At 37.0% G+C, this 22560-nt stretch overlaps 1 protein-coding gene across 1 annotated transcript; it reads right to left on the minus strand.

Annotated features, from left to right (window-relative positions):
* Positions 1 to 983: 983 nt before the first annotated feature.
* On the minus strand, positions 984 to 22407 carry THAP12 (THAP domain containing 12). The gene is made up of 5 exons (XM_031460387.2): positions 22206 to 22407; positions 12779 to 12899; positions 9332 to 9439; positions 5414 to 5450; positions 984 to 3906 (listed from the first exon to the last, which is right to left on the minus strand). Exons 1-5 carry the CDS (start codon positions 22292 to 22294, stop codon positions 1973 to 1975), a joined length of 2289 nt encoding a protein of 762 aa, XP_031316247.1. The 5' UTR covers positions 22295 to 22407; the 3' UTR covers positions 984 to 1972.
* Between the last annotated feature and the right edge of the window lie 153 nt (positions 22408 to 22560).

The following is a 22560-nucleotide window of genomic DNA, read 5'->3' on the forward strand; positions in this document are numbered from 1 at the left end:
GTGAAAGTGATGTTCTGTGAGTTGAGTCTGGGCTTTGAAGCTATTGCCTTTGCCTTCTTGGTACTCTGAGACCACCATCCCATAAACCCAGGATAAAAGGTCACATGGAGAGGTCTAGCTGTCCCATCCAGGCCCCAGCCAATCTGCCTGCTGAATACAGAGAGTCCAGATGAGACCAGTGAAAGAACCACTAAACTAAGCCACAAAACTGTAAACTTTTGTTAAGCCACTAAATTTTGGAATGCTGTTAAGCTGTAACAGGTAACTGATGATAAATTATCTGACCCTCATGGCACAAAAACACATAAATGTGGCTTTACAGTTGAGGAAACATACCCAGATTAAATAATCTGCCAAGGCCATACCACTCCTAAGTGTCCTAAGAACTGGATGCAGCTATTAAAAGGCCAGCTCTGTGTTTCCTTCTTTGTCATCCTGCCATCATGAATCTGACCAGTTCCTTCTGTTCTGGACAAAGGCACTTCTTAGAGCTCTGGCTATGAGATAAAACTTTGTTATCTTTCTTATAATTTGCATGAGTAGTGCATCCTGATTTGACACATACACCAGGCTTGTCCACAACAGGGAAATACACTGCTGCCTATCATTAATACCCGGCACATTGCAAATATACCCCCTTCCTGTTCTCTGGAACTCAAATAACACTAACTTATCTCAACATAATATCATTCAGTGACGTCTCTGCCATGTTCACTCACTTACATTTGAGCCAGCAACAATTATGCAAAACCTAGTAATTTGTATTAGGGGCCATACAGCATATAATATTTAAAAAGTTAGATAAATCTTACATTTAATAGTATCACAGTGAAAATGTCTTTTTTTTAATTCCCTAAGTAGTAAACCACACACACACACACACACACACACACCCCCAAACTTCAACTGAGGTGATAAATATTTTCGAAGAGCATTTACCCCAAGAATCTGTTTTGTACCCCCCAAAAATAATGTATCTGAACTTTAAACAAAATTCACATTTTATTTAGGTTGAAATAAACTATACAAAATTGATTTTATTCACCAAAAATAATAGCAATATTTTCTGTATTATTCCTAGATAAACCACAAAACATTTATTTTTGTAGGTTTTCTAGGTTTTGCCTGTAAATCAAGATGAGGCAGTAGATACAGTCATGGAAAAAGACAGAAGAAAACAGACAAATCAGTTGTCAGTATCCATGGCCTCTGATTCTGTCTTGACCATAAAACAGAAGTGTTCAAATATATCTGCCAAAAAACTGATGAAGATGTAGGCTCAACAAAGGAATGTAAACAGCAACAACCAGATGTGAAACAATGGCAGGCTCTTCATTAAAACTTTAACTATAATTTGTTCTTTTAAGTTCATTTGATAATGACAAAATCTACACTGAAATTGTTTGGTGAGCTTACACGTTTCTCTTACCGTCTGATAATTCCCTTAACTGTCCCTTACAGATTTTTAACAACGTACTTAAAACTCCTACTATTTAAAGGTCAGTCATGAGCTTCATTGTTTTATAAAATGTACTCCTTCCTCCTGCACCTCTTCAAAATTTATTTCTTCCCAACTGATAACTTAATACCCAACAATTAATACCCAACAACTGATAACTTAATACCCAACAATTGGATCCACAGTGATAAATGTTATGTCTAAAATGACTTTAACTAAAACAATTCCAAAGTGCCATCAGCAGAGATCACACAGAGGTGGAACATGGTACTTTCAATGCCACTTTCTGGAAGAACAATTAGGGGTCCAAAACATGAGAGTTCAAACAGGGGCCATTCAAACAGGCAGATTATCAATGACTAATGTACTCAATGGGAAGCCTATAGGTCAAGATACTCAGTGATTAAGTGGCCTATGTACACCTGACAAGCTTTTCTGTAAGATATCTTCAAATTTCTTACAGATTTCTTTTTCAAATATCAAATATAAGAGAAAGCCTATTTTTAAAGTCTCTTAGGTATTTTCAATAGTTTCTGAATTAGCTGTAGGAAGCTCTGACTTACTTGTATAGAGTTTGATATATGTATCCACCATTAAATCCAAATCGTGTTTTATATCAAAATTTATGTTAAGCAAAGCCAAATTACTTGACCTTTGGTCTGTCAAAGTGTTCCTCAGGTATGCTTTGAGACGCTTTCGCCCATTTTCATAGCGTTCATTCTCAACCTTCATCACAGGAAGAATACATAGGACCTTCAGCAATGCATAAACATTAGGAAAAAACTTGATGTCTGGCAGATGAAGGGCTTCATAAATAGTGGATGGAAGTTCTATATCTTTCCCTCTGTGTTTCCACTTGATTCTCCAACAATGCAGCTCAGCAGAGAGCGTGTCAGGATTAGGTAAGTCACTTCTGTACATGTCAGCATGGTGCTCCTCCGATGTATTGAATTTGAGCTGTCCCATGACAGAGGGTACCAGAGATAAGCATTTAAGAGCTTTGAGGTGCTGTTCTGAGAATATATCTTTCAGTTCCTGAATAATGTGTTCCACTGTTGGAACACTTAGAGTTTCTTTATAGTAACTCTCAGAGGTTAGCTGAGTTTCCAGGTTACCCTGCTGAGCTCTGCGAAATTTCCCTGGGAGTTTCATCTGAATATCAAGTTTGGTTGCCAAATTTGTGGCTTCTTCAAACCAAAATTCATGATAAACTTCAATATTTTCCATCACTTCATTTAGTGAATGCAGCACTGCAGTCAAGCTACTGGCTGCAAAGAAGACATCAGAGGTTTGCCCCTGAAGATTTTTCCCAAAGGCTCTTGTAAAAGATAGAACATTTTTAAGAACAACAATGGTAACGATGAAATCAAAATCTGTTACTGCACTACAGAGTACAAATGCTCGACCAGCTATACAGTTATTCCATCTAATATTTGTGTCACTATTTATACCATCTAAACATAAAACAAGTGCTTGAAGGAGGTCCACTAAGATCTCAAAAGCATCATGCCTGCCTGTCCACTGAGAATGGCAAATTTCCTTCAGTTCTTTGCCCCTTTCTTCATTGTTCTGAAAGAGGACAGAAATTACACTGTCAAGCTCTAAAAGCAATTGTGGTGATCGATGGAAAAAAGAACAAACTTCCTCAATTGTTCCTAATGCAACAGATACTCCTGTAACAGGCACTGATTTTGCCAACCACATATTTAAGGCACAGGAAGAACAGAGTGTGTAGACAGCTTGGGGATACTTCTCTAAAAGTCTTGAAGCAACAACTTTCATTTTGGAAGAAAATCCACTGGACACAATGTAAGCCTGGCCACGACAGTACTCCATGTTTAATCCCCACTTCTCAGTTATCGTAGTGTGAAATTTCACAGCCAAAATTTCTGCATCAGCTTCATAAGGCAGGAAGCCCACAAATTCCTCTCTCAGGTTATGAGCTTCGTCGACAAACCTAACTAACACAGGCAGGTGCTCTTCCCCTGCTATGTCCACCACATCGTCAGTGATGATGGAAAAGAAGTGAGAGTCTCTCACTTCCCTGAGGGTTTCTTCTCGAATGCAGCTCTCACAGATCTCAAGCATCTGTTTCTGTTGTGTTTTTGAACAGAACAGTGTGTTAACTGCTGTTGTCTCAAAGCGTTTTCTCAGAACCTCTTCACCAGAATTTATCCGGCACTCCAGCAGTGCTTGAAAGTTATCAGGAGTGAAGAGACCTTCTGGGATTTCATCAGCTTCATGTCCATCCAGAGGTATGTTTTGTTTTCCCATAAGAATCAAAATTTCAAATAAAGATTTTAAGTATTCTTTGTTTTCCTTCTCCTCAAGGGTTAAAGGTAAAATGTCTTCATCCTGCTCTTCACTCCCTTCTTCTGCACTAGGGTTCTGAGCATTGCTGTTGTTTATTTCTTTATGTTTTTGTTCCTGTTCAGAAGTTTCATCAACTGCAAAACAAAGAATTAATTTTATAAACAGGCTCATAAAGAATCATACAAACAAAAATTTTACATTTTTGATTGGTTAAATATTTAAAATATATAAATGCATTCATTCAACACTCATGGGGCACCTACTAGACTATAGACTAGGATACAGAGATTAAAAGAAGATACTCACACTCTTGTGGTGGAGACAAACACTGTGAATGGATATATTTTAATCCTACATGTTAAATGCTATTATGAGAGGAATAATTTCTTATAAACTTAATAAGGCACATCACATATACAGAGCAATAACAGACAGTCCATGCCATCAGAAAATGAAAGGGGAAGAAAACTAATACTTATTGAGACACTGTGTTGGCATTTTACATGTAGCACACTGCTCCCTCTACAGCCAGGCGGTATCAACCCCATTTGACAAATGAGGACAGTAAATAATTGCCCAAGGTCACAGATGGAGGTGAAATTCAAATCCAGGCTTATCTGGCTCCAAGGTCCACGCTGACACTGTTTCTATACTTTTATATGGGAGATGAGGCAGTTATACAAACTAATACCATATAAAGTATACTCATGCAATTTTTAGGGCTAATATTAGAATATTAGAAATCTTAGCCTACTCTCTTCATATCTGGATAAAAAAACTGAGGCCCTGAGGTTAAGGGTCCTGACCATAGTCATACACAAAAGTCCTGGTCCTTGTGGTCCCTCTAGGTTCACTTTTTAACCATCATGGGTTATTAGAAGCTCCAACAACAAAATAAATACGTAGTTCCCCAAATCTGGCACCCTGTTTTAAGGCACTGTATAGAATACTCTTTCCTCCTTTCTTTGCTTGAGTCCATGTCTCCTCATCTATAAAGGGGGGAAATAATAGTACTTACCCTCAGGATTATTGTGAGAATAACATGAATTAATATAAGTAAAGCACTTAGAATAATGACTTGGCACACAGTAAGTACTCAATAAAAAGTTATGTTAATAATAATAATAGCAGTAGGAGGAGGAGGCAGGAAAAGAGGAGTACTGCTAATAACTGACAAGAACAAAAAACCTTCTGGTTCTCATCCTTTGGTGACACGGCTCAGGCATCAGTACCTGGGTAATGGTTATTGTGACTCTGCCCTCTATAAGGCCAAGTGTCTCCACAACATTTATTCCTTAAATATTTACCAAGAACTTAGCATGCACCACACTGGATGGACAGAGATTCTGCTCCTTTCCTTCCCTACACTAGGACATGCTGCCTGTGTGCCTGCCACCCCTACCACATTGGGAGCACCTAGTGGGGAGAAGGCCAAGTGCACGGCATAGTGGCACCCAATGAAGACAAACTGAACTAAGACTTCAGTCTCACAGACAATTCCAGACCACAGGACAATGCCTACCACACTCTAACATCATTCTCACAGTAGATGTTTGGACAAAAACATATTTATTTGTCCTTACCAGGTCAAGGCCTTTTAAAAAGGCATTCAGAAGTTGAGTCATTAACACTATCACTTACTTTTTTTCTGTTTCAGTGTCCTGATTTCATCTTCACTCTAAATGACAAGAAAAAATAAAAAACTTTGAGAAAACTGAACTCTAGTATATCATCACAGATTCACAAGTAAAAAGCATACTATGCGTCAAATTTAATTCTTTCAAGAACAAAAATTCTTCATAAGGAATACATTCTTCATATAGACAGATGACAGGAAAACCAGAAAAATAATTTGCTAATGATTCCAAGCTTATAAGAAAATACTAGAGGGTAAAGAATACATCATTTAACTTGCTTTGTATCTGAATCATCATAATTTGGAGTTACAAGTGTTCACTGGCTAATAAAAGGCATGAAAATATATGATGGCACTTGGGGTCAAGTTCAACGGGCCATGAACCATGCCCCCTGTCCGATCAAACCCTGGGGGAATGCCACGTAAAAGAGAGTTGCTGGATGCCAGAACCCAACACAAAAGCTATGAGAAATCTCTGGGAAGCAGAAAGTGACAGAGTGCCAATATGGAAGAGAAATAGATACATACAACATGGAGAACTAAGTGGCATATACAAGGTTAGTTAGACTGAGGAAGAACTTCCCAGAGTGTCCTTTTCTCTCCCTCTAACCCACTACAATTCTTAGATCACAACCCAGCCCATTACTATTCTGGGGCAAGAAAGCAGCAGTACCAGTTACAGCTAGAGACAGTACGGTACCTGCTGAGCAGCATGGAACATGATACTAAGAACATGAAACATAAGCAGGCTAGCTAACCTGGAACATTCCCTTTTTATCCTATGGGCTGCAGAGTTACAAGGATGGCCGATCTGGAAGAGTGCACCTGCCATAAGGTATCTGAGGTTCCACAAGGGGCAGGGAACAGGGAAATGATAGCTACAGGATGGGAAGTGGTTGAACTCCTCACTCCTGGTACGTATTACTAAGAAGAAAGCTGATGTGGAGGACTGTTGTATAGTGTCAGCATTAAGCTATAAGAAGTCCCAGAAAAAACAATAAATATAGGGTAAGAAATGCATGAGAAATAAAAACTGACAACTTCTCAGAACTTAAACATGTTAGTCTGGGGAAGAAAAAAACCTCACATCTAAATATGGTTTAGTGAAATTGAAAATGTCAAATATAAAGAAAAAAATACTGAAGGCTTTGAGGGAGAAAAAACTTATCACCTAAAAAGGAACAAGAATCAGGCTGGCATCAGACTTTAATAGTAATAACGAATGCAAAAAAATTAGAAAGAATATCACACAGACTATATGTACCCTCTGTGCATCATGTTAACATTTAGGGGGAAAGTTTTTAAAAATAAGCCCATGTCTGGAAACTAAAAACAAAAATAATTTTATACTAAAGAAAAGGGAAATTACAAAACACTCATAGTTGAACAAGGAAAACACTACATGTCTAAAATTGTAGGATACAGCTACAACATACTTAGACATTTATAGCTTTGAATATACATAAATATGAGTTAAACATTCAAGAAGCTAAAAGTAAATCCCTCAAATCAAGAAGAGACCAATAAAACAACTCACAAGTACAGCAGTCAGTGATAAAACTCACTACTGTTTCTTTGAAAAGACCACTAAAATAATTTTAGGAGTAGAGAAAGGAAAGCATCCCCAAATCCTACATGAAGTTCATAAACTGCTGGAAACATATAAAACTCCAAGAAGAAAGAGAAACCAATAAATAAATGGAAATGGTAATCAAAATAATCCCTCACCCACCCCAAGCCCTGTGATGGTTTTACCAAGTTCAACTTAACTATCAAGAGCAGAGAGTATCTACCTTATACAAGTTTTTCTAGAAAAATTAAGAGAGAAGAAAAGAAAAGCTATCCAACTCATTTTATGAGGCTAACAGAACCCTGATATCGTAACTGGATGAGAGGAGTACATGAAAAGAAAATTATCGGCCAACACTTATAATTATAAATGCAAAACTTTTGATAAAATATTGACCAACTGAACCGAATAGTGTATGAAAATTAAGAGAAATATACTGTAATCAGTTAGGGTTCATCATAGGAATGCAAAGATAGTTCAACATCAGAATATCCATCAATGTTATTCATGGCTTTAAAGAATGGAAAAAAAAAAAGAACTCAACAGATGCAATGAAAGTATTTGAAAAATTCAACAAGTTATGATTAAAATTCTGAATATGAGGACTAGAAGTAAATACAGAGAATTTCTTTAACTTAATAAAAATTATCTAAAAATACCAACAAAAACATCATACTTAATGGAACAAGTCAAGTGGACCAGCTTGCTTACTTACTACTGGGACTATTCAATACAGTACTAGAGATGCTCTTGACTAACCAATAAGACAGGCAACAGAAACAAATTAAAATTGGAAGAACTGAAAGAGGCAAATTTGTCTTTACTGGTAGATGATACAACCAACTAAATAGAAAACTCAGTAGACTATTAGAATTAATTTTAAAAAGGGTCTTCAAAATTGCTGGAAACAATCTCAACCAGAAATACATAATCTATACCTACAAAAACCATAAGGTATTTAGAAAGTAATTAATCTAAGGAAGGATGTACAAATTCTTCTAAAGAATTGCAACAAAAATACTGAAATTTTTTCAAATCTTTGACTTTTTGTACTCCTGGAAGTATTTTAATAGTCTTTCCAAATAATTAGTATTTAGTTTTGTCAATGATTGCTGTTACTTGATAGCTATTTTATTTTTTTCTATTTATGTATAGGACTAATTAATATTGTAAAGATGGTAATTCAAAGCATTTAATAATGAAAATATCAAAAGAATTTCTAGAACTTGACAAAGGGATGCTCAAATTCACTTGGAGGAATAAAGATCTACAAATAGCTAAGACAACTGCAAAAAAGAAGAGTTAAGAAACCACTCTATTTGAAAGTAAAAGATACTATAAAGCAATGGTAATAAAAACAGTGTAGTATAGCTGCAAACAAACAAATCTTCCAATGGAATATAGTAAGAGTTTTCAGAAACAGCCTAGCATATACATAAACTTGGTATATGACAGAGGTGGTATCTTATACCAGATGAATTAATAGGCCATGTTGGGAAAACTTGATCTCTATAAAGAGAAAAATAAAATTAGATCTCTACTGGACACCATACATACAAATTCAAATGGATCAAAGATTGAAATATGAAAGGTAAACACAGAAGAAAATGAGGAAAATTGGATAAATGTTATCTTAAAAAAGCACATAGTGGGTGAACTGAAATGACATATTAAGTACACTAACATGGATACCATAAGGGAGGGGAGGAATAGGAATGCTAATACTGGAAGAAGGAAAAAATAAACAAAATAAGGGTCCTGCTGGTGGTAATGATAACAGAATGCCATGGTCTGAGGAGTCTGAGTAATTTAATTTTGTTCATTTGAGGTCAACAAAAAACAGGTAGGTTTCAATCATCAGAACTAAAGGATATTAAAGGAATATAAAAATGTGCACAAAGATGCCACATAGAGAGATATAAAAGCTTTTTCTAAACCCTGTCAGTACTCAATAATTATAGAATCCTTATCTCTAGTAAAACTATCCATGTCTCAACTTTCCTTTTCTTTATCCCTTTGTGATGAATTCTGAAAATATACCTCAGCTCCACTTCCCTTACTGCAGAAGAAAAAGTGTTTTCCCCCTTCTTCCCTGGAAGAGAATGAGTTGGGGGTCTGTAATTAACAGCACACTCTGGTTCAAGTCAATGAGTGTGAACAAGCTAGATCTGAGGAAGATTTTCCAATTTAAATACTAAAACAAACTAATCATCTTGTGTTGAGGCTACTTCAAAAATAACCATAGCATTCATTTCCCATAATGCTACCTTTGAAGTAGAGAGTAACTTGGTTCAAATTTAACATGAATGCATCTATACTTGATTTCATATTATGGGGAAGCACACTGACATACCAATTCTTTTATTCGTTTTCTGTGTCTACTATGCGGATTATTCAAATGGCTGGTAAGATCAAATATTGTTGGTATTGCATTATCTCGAAGAACTGTCCTGTAAGGACTCTGAAAAAGAAAAATATGTTAATTCAGAGACAGTCCTTAAAAATGTATTACACATAAATGAAATTCTATGTTAACAATTTTCCCAATACTCCTTCAACTCCAACTCTAAAGATGCAGAACTGATGATGTTAGTCCAGATCAGCTTATTATTTCCAACTCTTTTTACATTTGCCCTTCTGCATAAAAAATAAAATGTATTTGCATTTTGCATGTATTTTTCTAATGCAATCTCCCAGCTACTTTATCTGTTCTGCCCTTCCATGAGCAGGCACAAAAGTTTCTCAAATAATCTATCCTCTTTTATGTTCTATAATTCTTCCCTCCATTACCTGCTGTTCAGTCCACTTTTGCTACTATTACTAAGAAACATCAAAGCACCATGAAATAATATTGGACTGGGACCCAGGAGACCTTGGGGCTAGTCCGAACTCTACCAGCGACTTACTCTGAGACCCTAGCCAAATACTCTCTGAGACCCTGGCCAAATACTTTCCCTTTTTGGACTCTGTTTCCTCTTCTTAATAAATTTAATATATTGAATTAGAATAACACTTCCTAAAATGAAGTTATTTACATAGCAATGATCATAATGTTTGCCATTTCAGTTATATAACCATCTGTACCTTTACATAATCTACTCACTTTTCTAGTTAACATCGTCTTAAACAATAAAGACTATAAAATAATGATTTGATGAGCTAGCTATATTTTAACACATATTACAAAACTTCTAAGATAAAAATTGACTCATGTGCCACCTGAAATCACTCATATCACAAGTGATATATATATAGTCACACTTTTGCAAACACTGAACTAGGTATTTCTAAATTTGCTTCTAATTCTAATGTTCTTATCACTGAAGGGTGACCATTCTCTATCCTAATTCCTGTTAATCTAATCCAATCTGGCTAGAAACCAGATTCATACGAGATAGTGATAGTCTTCTACAGCCAGACCAGAGGTCAGGTAGGGATAAGAAGTTTATTAAGAAGTAAAGTAACAAATGAATAACTGCTACTACATTCCCCTAGCTAGTCCAAAGAAACAGGGCCTTTAATTTCTTCCCAAATTTGCACTGATAAAGACAAGACACACTTTAGTTTAAAGAGCTTTCTTGGGAGCAGTGTTATTTCAAAGCTGACTATTCAGGCATATTCAAAGTATATGCCTAACAAAAATAACAATTCCTATGTTTTTTCACCCAAGGAAAGAAGGTTAGGAAAATATGAAGGAAAAATATATAACTAAAGGGAACACACTATCTTACATTTTATCCAAAGAACTGTTAAACACATTTGGGAAGAATTTTTATCTAGATTCAGTATTTTCTAGTTCAATCCCATGCTTCATTGAGTACATAAAGAAGAAAATCTATTTCTTAATGACACTCAGCTTCTAGTGTTGGGCCAATTATCCTGAGTCTACTTGGGAGTCTGAATCAGGGATTGATTAGGGACACAATCATAGAAGGAAACAAAAACTATACTAAACTCCAAGTGTCTCATCTTTCCTACTTAGCAAATATCTGAAAAAGCAAACATATCCAATATACAGTCAACTCTTGATATCTTACCAATTAATAAAGAGGGAAGGGCTAAAACATTCTAAGGAATTTTTTTTAATTCACATAAAATTAATTTACTAAAAAGCAAAGGTATTATGGACCAGAAAATAACATACAGAGCAAAAACATGCAACTTTTCACATCTATTTATAAGTACGCATGCCAAAAAGGGCTATACATGTGCATGAGAATTGTAATTCAGTATCAAGATTTAACCTTTAACTGTTGAATTAAGGTTTGAGCATAAAGTAGTGATCTTACTCTAGGATCAAAAATAATATCTGGCTTTGATTGAACTAGCCACAAATGTCTACTGATGAGATCTTAACTGCCAAACTAATGAAGTCAAAACTTTTAAAACCTCTGGGTATAAATATTAGATAATCCAGCTTTTAATAGCAATACCTTCTTCCAAATGTGTAGAAAAAAAATTCTCATATTTGCATTAATTTAGTCAAGATTAAAGAATTATGTGAACATTTAAAAAGCAAAAATAGTTCTGTTCTATGCTCTGACTAAACAAGAATATAAGAGTAAACTGTATTTTATATTTCTCACATTAATCTTACTGTAATTAATTAAGAGACCATATTTATCACTAAAATTAAAATATTAAAATGCATATGGTTTGTGTATTTAAAAAGAATAATTTGGGATATTTTTACTTAATGTCAAGAACATAAAATTTGCCTTTTAAACATATGAAATCTCTTATTTTGATCATTATTACCCTCTTAACAAAGCAAGGCAAAATTATCCCTCAAATATTCGTGATTAAACTGTTGAACCGGAATTGGCTCACCTCCCAATGACTTCACAAGTATCTGCTTCAATTAATTTTGAGAAATAAAATAACCCAATCATTCTTTAGTTTTCTGATGCCTCTGCAAAATGTATCTGAAAAAAATATCAAAATAAATTGCTGCATAACAATATATAGTGTACCTTCAAATCAAATTTATGTCTATCCCAATATCTGAGATGATACATTTTTCATACCTAAACAATATACTGCTTAACAAAACTGACTTCCTAACTAGTTCTCAGTGTTTCAAGTCAGCTTCATTTCAATCAAATCTGTCCTATTTGTGACTTTTATGAATCATAACAATAACAGAATCACAGAGGATTAAAAATCCTAGACCGCAGGAATCATCTGGTCTAATTTCATTAGAAATTGGGAGAGGGAAAGTGACTTGGCCAGATTCATAGGTAACAGTAGAAAGGCTGAGAAACTCAGGTCTTGATGTGAATTTGCAAATTATTGATGAAAATGTCTTTTCACATTAATTGCATGATTTGTTTTCTGCTGTATCTAGCATGTAAAAATTGAGGCTGGGTTCTAACAGTACACACAAAATTTGAAAACAAAGAGTTCTATTCCTTGATGAAGATTTCACTCACAAAAAAGCTCTAGAGAAGCTGTTCCAAATAAAAAATGCCAACTTTACTTTAAATATACACTTTTATAATCATCTAAAATTTTCAGAAGGCAACATAAGTTTAAAAGTGGCTACCACTGGTGAGTAGGAATGGGGCATCAGAAATAGGAGGATAAAAAAACCAACAAACAGGTTTTTAAGAACAAAATAGATACTCTTAAGCTCCAAATTTGTCTTCATCTTAAAAAAAAAAAAGTGGCAGGGTGTAAGGATCCTTTCCAACATTAATATGTATTTACATTTCCAACCAGACAGTGAGTGAGTGAATGAGAGAGAAGGAGAAAAAATTAAAAACAAAAAAACAAACAAATGAGCCCTCTGGTTACTTACAGTTCTACAGATCATAGAAGTCTCAAAGTGTTTGGCACATAATCGATAATGTTTATTCAGTTGATCAGGTGTTTTATCTTCTAAGTCTGCTCTTCTACAATTCTCCACCCACTTCTGGCACCTACAAAAATAAAGCCAAAGTACAATTATGGAATATGAGCTCTACATTTAAATTTCAGCATTCAGTTTTAAGACAAATACGTATTATGGACAATGGATTCCTGCTGCCCTATACCCAAAGAACATTAGCATAATTTGGAGAAGTTGATTAATAACAAAACGAAAGCTGGAAGAAACCTTAAAATTATTTAGTACATTCAATTATACACAAGGTTAAGAAGTAACTCACTCAGAGTCATGTACAAAATCAACAGCAAAACTAGAACTTAAACCTGAGTCTTTCAATTCCCAGCACTTTCTAGCATCAAAGAGGACTCAATCATCAGCAATACAAGCAAAAACCTGCACAACCCTGAGACCAATGGCTTAACATTCCCCTCAGTAACATTATTAAGTAGATGTTCTATAAATAAATAGAGTTTCTTATGGAAGCATGATAGCTGTATTCCTTGGCTTTATTATAAACATGATTCATTATCTACAATGATATGTACAGACTAGATTGCAAGCTCCATGAATGCAGGGATTGTGTTTAGATAATCTAGTACATAGATGGTGTTAAAGATAGTGAATGAGACAACGTTCATACCCTCTTGGTGCTAAAATATCTGTAGAAAAACATCATCATCATCATCATCATAATGCTTACTGCATCATATGCACTTATTAAGAGCCAGTGTTCTAAATCATCTCCAAAGGGGTAAGGAATGTTCTATGTACCTAAACATGTAAAAGTAAGCTCTATTGGTAGAAATTTCAGGAAAACAAAATTTAATATATAAGTTGATTAAAAAAAACAGAACAAGACAGTACTATTATTATCCCCTCATGCAGATGAAGAAATGAAGGCACAGAAATGTTAAGTAATTTTCTAAAGATTCCAGCTAGATGTTTCCTTCATTCTTCAAGTTTCTAAGGATAAGTCTGCCGTGAATATATAGTGTCACAAATTTGAAAGCATATTCATTTTATAATTACATTTTCTTACGTCTTAATATAATAGCCTCTAAACACACACACTCTGACACATTATTCCCTCCACTTTCAATATGTAAAATCATGGTGAAATGTTGACTATTTAACCTAAACTAAAATCACATCTAAATTGTACAGCATTTCATCTGACCAAGATTACTAGATATAGTAATGATGCCTAAGATGTCCATATTTTAATCATATTTTTACATAGCTGTGCAATACGATTATAAACATTTTGTGTTTCAACATCTAAATTATTTGGTATAAAAACTCTCACTATAAGATAATTTGTCATATTGCTAGAGTTAAGTTTGTTTTTTAATTCTTAAATCTCTGGAGACTTTCCACACAGAGCACTACTGTATTATTTCTTTTTGATAGAAAGAACACTCAGAAGGGTATGTATGAAGTAGATAAACAAGCTTATACTGTATAAAACAGGGAACTATATTCAATATCTTGTATTAGGTTATGGTGAAAAAGAATATGAAAATGAATATATGTATATTCATGTATGACTGAAGCATTGTGCTGTACACCAGAAACTGACACATTGTAAACTGACTATACTTCAAAAAAAAAAACACACACTCAGATTTCAATCAAGAATAGGTTGGGCAGAGATCCCAATTAACTACATCGATGTGATCCACATCAAATACCTAGAAATAAACCTAGTGAAAGATGTGCAATACCTGAAATTTAATAACTTAAATAAATAGAGGGATCTAGTTCATGGACTGGTGTAGTGAATTCTAAAGATATCAATTCTCAAAATGATTTACTGACTTAATACTATCACAATCCTAACAAATCTTCTGTGCATGTCTCTGTGTGTGTGAGAGTGAGTGAGAGACAGAGAGAGAGAAATGACAAAGATCATTCTAAAACATTTTTACACAGAAATTCAAAGGACCAAGATGAGTCAAGACAATCTTGGGGTGGGGGGAGTTGAAAGACTTACACTACCAGATATTAAGACTTATTATAAGGCTTATTAACACAGTGTGGAATTGGCACAAGGATAAAATAATGGAACAAAAGGAAGAGTTGTAAATACTTAAGACGAAGGCAGCATTGCACAGCAGTGAAGATAAATTTCTTCAATAAATAGTCCTGAATTGGATATCCATATAAAAAATGAACCTTGATCTATACTTTCATACCATATACAAAACATAAATTCCAAGTAAACTGTAGAGCTAAATATGAAAGGTAAAACAAGTTTCTAAAAGAACACAAGAGACAATCTCCATTACCTTAGCATAAAGATCTCTTAAAAAGGCAACAGAAAGCAAACTAGAGGAAAAGATGAATTAATTAGGCTACTTTAACGTTAATAACTTTTCATCATTAAAAGAAGCCATTTAAGAGTGAAATGGCAACGTACAAAATGGAAGAAGGTATCTGCAGTACACAGATCCAACAATACACTCATATCCAAAATATAAATATGAAGAACTACAAATAAATCAGATACCTTGATATAAAAATAGGCAAGAGACTCTAACAGGCAATTAACACACTAATTAAAACTGCAACTAAATATTACTTCATACCCATAAGAATGACTATAATATAAAAGAAAGAATACCAAATGCTGATGAGAAGGTGAAACAACTTTGCCCATCAAAGTTGAACAGGATAAACTGTGGTATACTATTATACACAGAATACTACTTGGCAATGGGAATGAATGAACTAGCTAGATCTCACAAACATTAATGGTGAGCAAAATAAGCCAGGAGTACATACTATGTGATTATCTTCATATTAAGCTCTAGAGCAGGCAAAACTCATCTATGGTGATTGTGCAGAAAAAGAGTTAACACAGCAGGCCTGAGATTGCTATCCTCAGAAAGGCTTATTTCTAAGGCTTGTCTTTTGGCTGGTGTCTGGGAATTTGGCTAGTAAATAATTCCCTACACTTACATAAAACTTTCTCTAACTGATAAAGTAACTCATGATGCCCAGACTGTGTGCAAACAGTATGACTTATAATGAATACCTGTCTTCCTTCTGGGAGTCTGAAATTTTAGTACATGCTAAGCAGAGAGTATCCAAGTGATGAGACCCCAAGAAAAACTTCGGACACTGGGTCTCTAATGGGCTTCTCTGGGCAGAAAACATGGCACACATGTTGCATTTTCACTGCTGGGGTAAAGTGGGCTCTGTGTGACCCCGCGTGGGAGGGAGAGAGTGTAAAGAAGCCTATACACAGATCCTTCCACACCCTACCTGTGTATTTTCCCCCTTATGATTCAGATGTGTGTTCCTACTATACTGCTGTAATATATCTTAGCTGTGAGTATAGCTATACACTGAGTTCCAAGAGTCCTAGTGAATCTCTGAATATGGGGGTGGACTTGGAGACCTCCAACACAGTAATGGTAGAATAGTGGATATATTTTTGGGGAGAGGTAACGACTAGGAATGGGCACAAAGGAGGCTTCTGAGGTGCTGGTAATGCTGTATATCTCGAACATTACCTGGGTATGTTCATTTTGTAAAATTCATCATGTTCTAGACTATCATTTCTGCACTTTTCTCAATGTATGTCATATACCAAAAAAAACCCCAAAACAAAAAACAAACCCAGCTCCCCCCTACTCTTCCCCTTTTCCTCAGTAACAACTAATCTGATCTAATGTGTGTAAAGTCAAACGGTGGCTACTACTGGAGAGAGTGCGATAATGAGTGAAAGATTCACAGGAAAGAACTTTGGGATGTCAGTAATATTCTATGTTTTTTAAATCTGGACAACAATTTCACAGACATGTTACTCTGAAAAACCTTACAAGCCATACACTTATGATTTGTGACCTTCTGTGTATGTATGTTTTACATCAATAAGTTATAAAAATTACATATGACAAGTCTTTTTTACATACATACATACATGTACTTGTGTATATGTATATATACTTACCAGTTTATGTGTAAGTATATACATACTTACACAGCTATCTCTCAATTTTTTTTAAACCAGTGTCTTCCCTGTCCTAGCTCTCCCTTTCATTGTTCTGCACCCTGTGCTCTAGATTCTATAGCCTTTTTTTTCTCCCTTGGCAGAGTGGAATGACTCCCCCAATCCATGTACTCCCAAACTACTCTTGTGCCTTTCTCTACCCCTTCTCCATGTAGTAAACACTTTAAAAAGCCAATTTGAGAACATCCTTCCCTACTTAAGATCCGTTAGTGACTTCTCATTACTCTTAGGATAAAAAACCAACTTCTCACATGTCTTATATAATTCTGTACAATCCAGACCTTGTCTACTTTTCCATTATCATATAGCACCACCCTTTCACTCTCTTTGCCCCCTCCCATGCCTTATTTCAGTTTCATGAATGCACTGTGATCATTTCTATCCTAGGGCTGTTTCCATGCTGTTTATTCAACGTAAGATCCTCTTACTGTCACTTTTTTTCTCTCTTCCTTTGCAAAGGAAAGCCTATGCAAATATCAGCCTTCATATCTTAGTTCAAATGTCACTTATTGAGGGAAACTCTTCAGATTTGAAACGATTAGATTTGTATACACATACAACTACATATGTGAGTATGTACACACACACCCAGGTAGGTAAGACTCCTCTACCTCTCTGTACAGTAGTCCCCCTTTATCCTCAGGGGGGTGGGGTGGGGTGGATACATTTCAAGACCCTCAGTGGATGCCTGAAACCATGCATAGTACTGAACCCTACATATACTATCTTTTTTCCAATACTAATGGGTGGGTAGCACATACAGTGTGGGTAAGTTGGACAAAGGAGTAATTCACATCCTGGGCAGGAAAGAGTGGGATGGCACAAGATTTCATCACCGCTACCCATAACAGCTAAAACTTATGAATTCCATCCTGCCAAATCCAATGGTCACTTTCTATCCTCATCTTAATCACCCTTTCAGTACTATTCAATCATCACTGACCACTCCTTTTTAACTTTTGTAATTTTTTCCTTCAGTGGTCTCCTACTAATGCAGCATTTCTAAAACATATTCCAAGGAACACAAAGAACTGTTCCATTCAAAAAAAAAAAAGACGTTTCATGGTCAAATAAGTTTGGGTAATATTACATACTTTATCCTACATCTAGGGCCTTAAATAGGACCTTGAACAAGTTAGCTAACCTCTGTAGCTAACTTGAACAAGTTAGCTAACCTCTCTGTGCCTGATTTGGTCATCTGAAAGCAGCAACTACCTCAAAATTTATTACAAGGGTTAACTGAAATAAAGTACATAAAACACAAAGAATAGTGCCTGGCACACAGAATATGAAGTATTCTATAAGGAGTAGTAGGTGGTGGTGAGTAGTAGCAGCAGTAGTAGTGGTGGTGGTGGCAGTGGCAGTGGTGGTGGTGGTAGTAGTAGTAGTATAACTCGCAGCATTGTTTGGAGGATTAAATGAGATCATATGAAAGTACTTTCACCTAATCTGGGGATATGCTCCATTGTGAACTGCCCCCAGGTTCCTGCCAAGCCTTGGCATTAGTCAAGTCATCCTTGGGTAATCACTATTCAGGCAACTTTTTTTTAACTTTAATTTCAGGTAATCTATCTCCCTGCCACTGTCCTAAGGTAATTTGATTCTATTATTTTATGTTTCTTAAAAAGTATATTAATGCCACTTTTTCTAAACCAATATAAGGTATTAGGGTATGAAATTTCACTCTGTGCCCTTTATTAATTAATGCTTAAATTTTAAGTTACTTCTAAATAGTTGTTCCTAAAAATGTGCACAGAATTTATAAATATGATTGGAAAATGTACTATTCAATCGCATTAAATATATCTATCTGTATTATTAGTTAACAATGTGAGTTAACTTTTGAAGAATAGATAGGCTGGCAATGTCATCTTTTATCAATCTTCCCTACAACCATTTACAGAAAAAAAAAAAACTAATTATAACCAAAAACTCTAAAAATACCGTTATTAATTCAATAAACTCTAGAAACTATTTCGTTATTATAATTAACTATGGGCATAGGGAAAAAGAAACTGTCAAACACAGTAGAATTTGAAATCCTATAGTATTGAGATTTGGTTTGAATAAGAAGTTAAGACCTTGAAGACACTATATTAAGTAAAATAAGCCACACATAAAAGGATTATTATTATATGATTCTACTCATATAATATGAGTATGAAGTGCCTAGAATAGACAGATTTATGGAGAGTTAAAGTGGATTGGGGAAAAAGGAGTTACTGCTTTTTTGTTAGTTTTTGCTTGGGGTAATGAAAAAACTGTGGAAATAGATGGTGGTGATGGTTGTAAAACATTGTGAATGTAACTAATGCTCCTGAATTATATACTCAAAAATGGTTTAAAAATAGTTAAAATGGCAAATTTTATGTTATACTACTGCCATTTTATATAGGAGACTTGAGTATCCATGGATTTTAGTATCTGCAGGGGGTCCTGGAACCAATCCCCTGCAGATAAAGAGACAACTGTATACATTTTATCAAATTTTAAAAAATTAATATAATGTTAAGATATCCAATACCACTGAACTGTATACTTTAAATGGGTAAATTGTACAGTATGTGAATATCTTAATAAAGATGTTTTTTAAAAAAGAATTAAGAGAAGTTCGTAATTTGGTCTTGAAATACTCAAAGGGCTCTTACATAGAAAAGGGCACAGATTTGTTCACTGTCACTTTGAGGACAAAACGAGGACCTCCAAAGCATAGATTATAGACAGGCACATTTCCACTCAACACAAGGAAAAAACAATAGCCAAATCTATCCAGAATCCTCAAGTGTCTCCTCACAAAGCAGAGGAACTGGCACTGGAGGTGTCTTAGCAAAGGCCCACCTGTCAGGAATGCACAGGGCCCCTAAAGCATTCATAAATACCTTGATAAGAAATCATGTCTACGTCTTTTCTCAAGGGTCCTTATGTTAGATTCTCAATGTGGGACACAGACCCAAAAGAGGTTTAAAAGCCACTGAGGGCATTCCAGCACTTCAAGGGATACTGCACTAGATCTAAAGACTCCTTCTAAATCTGAGGCTGCAAGCCTGTATAGGACATATTCCCCTTCTAAGGAATATAATGAAAAGAGTATTAACTACCTACAGTCACAAACAATCTGTGGTTCAAAACTGATTAGTGGTGCCCTCATTATGCAAGTGAAATATACTGCCAAGAATGCCCCTGGGATAAAATTTGGGTCAAAGGAAGATAACGCTTAATGGGGTAAGGTCCAGTCAGATTAAGATGTTTCCCTTCTCTGCTCCCACAGAACCCAACAGCTATTCCTCACTCAGTTAGTTCCTCCTCATCTCCCTGAACTTTAAACACTAGAATCACCCCAAGGCTCAATTCTCAGACCTACCCTGATTTATTTACCTGGTTCTATGGTTTTAAATACCCTAGATAAACTGAGAGTGCCCATATTTATTTACAGTCTCCAGTCTGGAAGTCTCTAAATTCCAGATTTGTATATCTTTTTATGGTTTTAGCTCGTAAATACTTAGATCACGGATCTAAATATGGGCCATTTTGAGTTCATTTCTAGATATGGTATGAAGACATCTATTCTTGAGTATCTATCAGGCCTGTCAAACTTCACATGTCCTGAATCAAACTTTTAAGATTCCTCCACCAAACCTGCTCCTCTCAGTCTTCCATAGCTCCATAAAGACTCAGGTTAAAAATCTTTGAGTCATTCTTGACTACTCTTTTTCTCTTACAATCTAAATCTAAACCATTAACAAATTATGTTGGCTTCACCTTCAAAACATATCTCAAATGCAACTACTTACCACCTCCTCCTCTATTAACCTGGATTATTGCAATTGCCTTTAACTGGACTTCGGCTCTCAGCTTTGCTTCCCTACAATGTATTTAACAACCAGTCAGTGATCCTGTTCAAAGTATAGGTCTCTGTCCTAAATCCTTCTATGACTTCCTATCTCCCTCAGAATAAATGCAACAGTGCTTTCCATGGCCTACAGTGGTCTACACAATTTGCCCCGAATACATACACACACACACACACATATTTTTCTGGTCTCATCTTTTCCCTCTCTCTCCTTCCTTACACCAGCTTCAGTAGTCCCATGGATGTACCTCTAACAAGCATATCCTGCCTTTGCATTTATTGCTTCCACAGACTGAAATGCTCTTCCCCTAGATATCTCCATGCCTAACCCCTTTACCCACTTCCGGTCTTTGCTCAAATTCACCTTCTTAGTGAGGCCTTCTCTGATCATCCGATTTAAAACAGCAATTGTTCCTCCCCTGCTACTCCTATTCCCCTACCGCACCCCTGGCAAACATTTACGTTTTTTCCATACTTATCACCATCTGACACGCTGTATATTCCTTGTTTATTTTCCCCCACTAGAATGTAAACCCCATGAAAGGAGAGGCTTTGACCTGTTCATCTATACACTCATGCTCAGAACAATGCCCAGTACATAGTAGGCCTTCAATAAATATTTGTATAACTAATAAATTAGCAGCATGCTATACTGTAATCGCCTGCTTATATATGTCTCCTTAAGGGACTGTGAGCTTTCTGCAGGTAGCAGCACTGTCTCACTCATCTCTGAATTTCCAGCACCTAACGTTAGAGCTCTGGCACACAGTAGGCAGTGATTTGAAATGAATGAATCAACAAGAGTGGCCACGGAAAAATCCTCAGCCTTTCAAACACAGTCTCTGCGCTATCACTCTCTAAATACAAGACAGAGCGTGTGGGTTACTTCAAGGAAGAGGTTTCAATACCAACTCCCAGGCCCTCACGCGTTCTCCGCCCCAACCCCTCCGACCCGTTATCCCCACGTTAACCAACTGAGATAATGAGTGACGGTCAGAGCCAGAATTTGAACCATGAACAAGTCCGAAGGAAGGGGTAGTTGTGACTTGACTTGAGATCAAACGTGGCTGGACTCCAAAAAGAAACACTGTCCCAGGGGTGGAAGGGCCCCGGCGATCACAACCATAGAATCCAAGTCCCTCTTCTGACAGCTGGGGAAAGTAAAGCCCAGAGAGGAAAGCGACTTGCCAGAGGTCACAAAGCAAGTCAACCAGGGTGAGAACCCACCTTATGCTGCCCAGGCAGCCCCAGTTGCCTATTTCGGGTGGTGCCCTATGCGGCGAGCCCCCGCGGACGCACGTGCTCCGAGGTCCCCGAGAGCCCGCCTGCTCGCAGCTTAAGGGCCCCTGCCCACCTCGGAGCGGGGCTGGGGTCAGCAACCTTCCCCTACCAAACGCCCCTCTCAGCCCCGGAGCCTTCTCGGGGCCAGCGGCTGGCAGCGCGCACCGCGGAGGAGGGCCCGGGCTGCCAGCTCCGCGCCCGCCGCTCACCTGGCCGGATCCCGCGGGAACCTGAAGAAGGCCAGGTCCGACTGTGTGCTCTTCCGCGTGCAGTTGGGGGCCGCGCAGAAGTTCGGCATCGTCGCCCGCCCGCCGGCCGGCCCAGCCCTCCCCTCCCCGCCTCCTCAGGGCAGCCCGCCCGCCCGTCGGGGCCGGGGAGGGGAGTCAGGCCGGCCGGCCGGCTCGGCAAGGCCGGCGAGCCGGGGGGAGGGGCGGGCGGGCGAGAAGCCACGAGGGGCAGGAGGGGCGCCGCGGTCCGAGACCGGGCTGGGGACGCGGCTCCACAGTGCTGTGAGCGGCCGGGAGGATTTACCGCCGCCGCCGCCGCTGGTGCACCTCCCGCCCG

The sequence above is a fragment of the Camelus dromedarius genome, chromosome 12 (assembly GCF_036321535.1).
Source record: "Camelus dromedarius isolate mCamDro1 chromosome 12, mCamDro1.pat, whole genome shotgun sequence".
NCBI lineage: Eukaryota > Metazoa > Chordata > Mammalia > Artiodactyla > Camelidae > Camelus > Camelus dromedarius.

Excerpts from the sequence above, each read along its gene's own strand:
- THAP12 (XM_031460387.2), bottom strand. The coding sequence starts at position 22,294 with ATGCCGAACTTCTGCGCGGCCCCCAACTGCACGCGGAAGAGCACACAG. Across the intron at positions 12,900-22,205 it reads TTCCCGCGGGATCCGGCCAG|GTGCCAGAAGTGGGTGGAGA; the intron begins GTGAGCGGCGGG and ends TTATTTTTGTAG. Across the intron at positions 5,451-9,331 it reads GAAAACGAATAAAAGAATTG|AGTGAAGATGAAATCAGGAC; the intron begins GTATGTCAGTGT and ends CTTGTCATTTAG.